Raw genomic sequence first — 5,493 nt, forward strand, 5'->3', positions numbered from 1 at the left:
CTGAAATGTGTTTTGGAAATCAACTTCATTTGCTCAACACTTTAATCACTTTTCTGTAAAAGTTGTTGTTACTATCAAGTAATGAACCGTTTTGTATTAACTCCATTCAGTAAGTGATAATGGTTTTTTGTTGGTTTCTGTCCAAGCTAATTAACACGTCCCTGATAATAGACCGATGATGTGCTTGTCTTACTATTTTTAGGTTTTTTTGGGTAGACTAAATGACTGATAAATGAAATAATGGGCAGATAAGTTGATCGTACAAAATAGTAGTTTGTGTTTGCATTTACATACATCATATTTTACACTGTATCTACGTTTTCGTCTTGTTAGACGTCTCACAGATCTGTGCTGTCAGTGGTGTGACTTTTGAGAAACGTACCTGTCGTGTTTTCCCGTCACAGAGACAAATACCGGTTCTACGCCTGCATTCTGCGGGCTCGCTTCGATGAGAACAAGGATGAGAGGGACATGGTGAAGGCCACCAGGCTGCTGAAGGCCGGAGAGGAGGAGTTCTGGGCCAACCAGCATCCTCAGCCCTACATCTTCCCAGACTCTCCTGGAGGGACATCCTACGAGAGATACGAGTGCTACAAGGTGAGACGGAGCTGCGTGAGCTTTTCTCTCCGACACTACAAAGAAAAATCACGTAAAAGTTTTTTTTTTCATTGGTTTGAGACTTTCTCTGTGAAATATTTTTGTGCAGGACTAAGCAGTGCGTCTAGTATGTCGCAATGAAATTTAATGCAAATTTAACCAATTCATGTTACAAAAAAATCCCAAAACAAAACAAAAAAACAAACCTTAAAACACTGCAACATATGTACACTTTAACTCTCGAAATGTACAAAGTTTAACATTTTAAGAAAAAATGTAACATGCACTGCAGTTTTGAGAAAAGCTGTTGTGAAATCAGGCATTAAATCCCCCCAGAAGTGTCCAAAATCCTGCAGGGACGGATGTCTGAGGAGCTGTGCTGCCCTCTGCTGCACATTTAATATATAAACCTCCATCACATATTCTGACCAAGTCTGCCCCCAGATCTAATTATTTTATCTTTTATTATTTTATCTATGCAATTTTATCTTTGCTTTATCTAGTTATAAAAACTGAAATCATCTCACTTAGAGTCTAAAACATGATGTAAATTTTTAAAAAAAGATCGATGCTGTGAGATGCTGAAAGTCCGGAGCTCTGTTTCGTCCCTGCAGATCCCAGAGTGGGTGCTGGACCACTGGCACCCCTCGGAGAAGGACATGTACCCCGACTACTTTGCCAAGAGAGAGCAGTGGAAGAAACTGAGAGCGCAGAGCTGGGACAAAGAGGTGTGTCCTCACACACACAAACACAAACACAAACACACACACACACACACACACACACACACACACACACACGTCACCGCTTCTCTGTGCTGTGATTTAGACGAGGGTTCGATATTACAGAGCACAGATTCACGTTAAATCAAGCTTCGCCACATGTCCGCGCCTCAGAAACACCATGAAGCATCTCAAAGTCTGGACGCCGGCTGCGGAGCTTCGAAGTCACTCCATCGGTTTCCAGACGCCGACCTCAGATCAGATCAGATCAGATCAGATCAGATCAGATCAGATCAGAAATACTTTATTGATCCCTGAGGGGAAACTGCCTTTAGTTACAGATGCTCCCATTGAAAAGTCTTAAAAGAAGTAGGAAAGTATAGAATATATCAATAAAATTTAAACATAAGTACTAATATAAAATAAATCTATCTAAACGCAAAAATATAAATATAAATGTACATTTTGTTCCTGTTTCTACAATGTGATGAATAAAACAACAGATTACCAACATTTGAATGTAGAATACTACACATGGATGTACTTATTGCACATCAAAGTCGTTATTGCCGTAAAGTTTTCGGCATCTGGTCTGCTTATCTTTCTTTATCTATTATTTATTTTGACTCGTAGATAGTTTCCTCTTTGAATGCGTATTTTAGTGCTTGTGTAAATATTTAGTCTTTGTGTTCTCACTGACGTCGACAGACTGTCGGCCTGTCTGATTATTGGGGCCCATGTTTGGCATTTCGCTGGTTATCTGTATTAGCGTTTATTTTAATGATTGCCTAAAAAATGCCAAAAAAGGAGACATTTTTACTTTGTAAAACTTTAGGGAGTTATTTTTATACATTAATTTTCTTTAAATCCTCAATGAACTTTATAACAAAAGTTGCAGGAAACTTGCTGTATATGATGTTTAAAGTTTCTGTTTTGCTTCAGGCATTTAAACGTTTGTTATTCCAATCCCTAAATATTGACAGAAATATTTTCACATTTATTGTAAATGCAAATCGTTTCCAAATATCGGTTATCGATCTCATTAACGAATAATCAGTATCGGCCCTGATAATTCATAATCTCAATGGGACCAACCTTGTTAAATAACAACAAAATGATTTACAATATTTTATGGCCTTTCTCGCTCCGATGGCGATCTGAAGCAGTTAAATCGCTCTCCTCAAAGTCGCCACGTTTGCTTCTCACCAAAGCTACAAAAACAGTCTTCAGGATGTTAAAACTGTTATTTAAAAGGCAAAAAAGTTGCACAATGTTGATTTAACGTGATTAAACCAACATTTCACACATAAAAACATGAATATTAATAATAATGATGATGATGATGATGATGATGATGATGATATTAATATAAGTAATTAAATAAATAACTGACCTGACCTGGTTGTGATCTCCTGTCCGGTTCCAGGTGGCCCAGCTGCAGGCCGAGACTCCGGCCGATGGACCCAGGACCGAAGACCTCCCTCCCGCCCGCGTAGAGGGAGACCTCCCCCCTCTGTGGTGGCAGTACGTCACCCGTCCCCGGGAGCGCCCCATGTGAACAGCCTGATGGGAAACTGTCTCCAAAAACAACAGCAGCACCTCTTGTCACATCACCACCTGTCTGCAGAGACGTCCACACCTGAGCGCAGAAAACCGCCTGAATCTCTCCGATCCTTCGGTGATTTTGGGAATTCCTGTACATTTATCAAATTAATACCTGTAACTGTTCCAGTAAATAAATAAACGTATGATGTAAGCTGTGTTTGTGTGTTCTGAAATATTACATCTCAGAAACTGCGAGAAATTAGTAGATTTAGAAAAGTATTTTGTACAGAAGTTCGATAAAACAATTAGATTTTTTTCTGTGGTGGAAACTCGTTTTCTTAACTAACTTTAAGCAGAAAAGTGTGACGAAATGATTTTTAAAAACTGTAATTTTTTGGGTGAAGTATTCCTTTAAATTCTAAGACTCATCCATGTTTTAAGCTTTTTTTTGGACTTCGTGTCTGTGCCTCTCAGCTGTTTGGTTCCTACTGAAGGTTCAAATCTTTAAAAAAACGGATGTCAAATACGAGGTTTTATTTTTATTTCTTTTTAAAAAGCTGGACTCTTTAATAAGCAAAGTTAGCTCGTGCAGGTGGTGATTTGTTGGGGTCTATTTTCAGCAGCGGATTAATACGTGTTTAGTACTCCTGTAGGTATTTACGGCGGCAGTAGACTGTTCTGTTACTATGGCGACAGGCGTGGCCTGAAGTTGCGTGGTCGTATCATCATGGTGACGGCCTTCAGAGAGTAGAAGTCCGACTCTTTCCAGGAGAACCAGACGATGCCGTCCGGCCCGAGCAGGTTCTGAGCTCGCAGCGAGTAGCGCCCGCCCTAGTGGATGAACATTTCACATGGTTACACGACAGGAAGCGCTCTGCTCTGCGTCCGTGTGTGAACGGTCCAGCTGCAGACAGTCGTACCTTGTAGTAGACGCCGTTGAGGTTGGCGTGGAAACACTGGTGGAACCACCAGCCGGCGTGGCTGATCTCGGCGCAGATGTTTCCGGTGTCCGGCGTGCTGAAGCCACGCTGGTCGTGGTACCAACCGAACGAATCCTCCACCGTCCCGCTGAAACCAGACACGTGGAGGCGGAACCGGTTTTCCTCGTTCTCGATCCTGCAGGAGAAGAAACCCGTCAGCAGCAACGCCGTCCAAATATTAAATATTATATAATTATTTTTTTTAACCCACATCAGTCCAAATCATAAATATCACATTTAAATTAATTTTTTCAGAATTTTAACCCTTTAAATGCCAGGGTTTTTTTACATGATGTGACTATGTTTTTTTATTATTTTTTTTCTAAAGCATCAACAGTCAAGCCGGCACATCGTTGCGATGTTGATGTATCACGTATAGACAGATACACGTGTGTCTTTTTTACGGCTCAAGATTGATTTTTTTTGGGAGGTCAGAAATGGCTCGTGATATTTCACCCTTTTCAAAGTATAAAAATGTTTAAGTGTAACTCTGCTGAGGTGACACGGGGAAATGAAGCACCAAAAAACCTCCATTTTTCTCACCAAGAGTCACAAAAACGGCTTAACCCTTCATTTCCCACTTTAATATCACAGCTCATATCGTTCTGAGCACAAAATGCACTTTTCAAAAATCAAGATTTAAAATCTTTTATACATTATTATTTTCTACTGTCAGTGTTTTTTTAACCAGCATCAGTCCCAATCATGGATATTCAGAATATTCAGAATTTTAAAGTGTGGTGAAACACGTGTGCTGGCGTGACTGGGCCGATACATGCGTCTCTCGTGATTGATTAGGGAAGTCGAATCAGTCCGCTCGACTAGCAGTCCCCTCCCTGTCCTCCACACGTGTCTCTCACGGCGTCCTCTGAGCGTCACTGTCTCTCCGTCTGTACCTGAAGGTGTGGTAGAGGGCGTGTCTGTGGGCGTGGCTCCAGTCCTGCAGCTCGATGCGGAGGCTGTAGTGTCCCTGGTTGGACAGCAGGTGGAGCTGTTGGTTGCCCAGCCAGTGCTCTCCTCGCAGCTCGCCGAAACCGTCGCGGTACTCCGACCAGCCGCGGTTAAAACTCACCGAACCGTCACGCCGCCGCTGAAACACCGTCCAGCCCCCGCCTGGAGCACACACACAAAAATGTCAAATTTTATTACAGGTGTAAAAATACACACAAAGGTACACACACATACACATACACACACGCACGCGCACGCGCACACACACACACACACACACACTGAAGACACGTGTGAATATAACACGTCTCACAGCGCGCAGTAAACAGAATGTGTCTCACCCTCCGTCTCCATGTCGCAGTAGACGGGCAGGGTGGCGCCGGGCGACAGGACGATGGTGTAAACGCCAGAATGACGAACGCCGTTGTGATACAGAGACGCACAGTCGGATGGACAGAAAGACAGAAGGTGCTTTCCTTCTGAGGGACAAAGACAGAGACAGAGACAGAGACAGAGTGAGGGACAGAGACAGGGACAGAGACAGGGACAGAGACAGAGACAGAGACAGGGACAGAGAGAGACAGAGACAGAGTGAGGGACAGAGACAGGGACAGAGACAGGGACAGAGACAGGGACAGAGACAGGGACAGAGACAGAGTGAGGGACAGAGACAGGGACTTTTTCTAAAAGGACACCAC

The 5,493-nt window shown here is 42.7% G+C and overlaps 2 protein-coding genes across 2 annotated transcripts; one reads left to right on the forward strand and one right to left on the reverse strand.

The window, feature by feature from the left end:
* Window positions 1-383: 383 nt before the first annotated feature.
* On the forward strand, window positions 384-3,075 carry ndufb9 (NADH:ubiquinone oxidoreductase subunit B9). Its single transcript, XM_042482171.1, has 3 exons — window positions 384-597; window positions 1,212-1,325; window positions 2,746-3,075. The coding sequence occupies exons 1-3, from the start codon at window positions 472-474 to the stop codon at window positions 2,875-2,877; spliced, it is 372 nt and encodes a 123-aa protein (XP_042338105.1). The 5' UTR covers window positions 384-471; the 3' UTR covers window positions 2,878-3,075.
* A 4-nt stretch (window positions 3,076-3,079) lies between these two features.
* Window positions 3,080-5,274, reverse strand: LOC121939021 (fibrinogen-like protein 1; the record flags this gene model as incomplete). The annotated part of the gene is made up of 4 exons (XM_042482172.1): window positions 3,080-3,695; window positions 3,785-3,980; window positions 4,741-4,957; window positions 5,137-5,274. Coding segments are annotated over 4 exons (698 nt in total), but the record flags the coding sequence as incomplete, so codon positions are not given.
* Window positions 5,275-5,493: the final 219 nt, after the last annotated feature.

This window comes from Plectropomus leopardus, unplaced genomic scaffold (genome assembly GCF_008729295.1).
Source record: "Plectropomus leopardus isolate mb unplaced genomic scaffold, YSFRI_Pleo_2.0 unplaced_scaffold3995, whole genome shotgun sequence".
Taxonomy (NCBI): Eukaryota; Metazoa; Chordata; class Actinopteri; order Perciformes; family Serranidae; genus Plectropomus; species Plectropomus leopardus.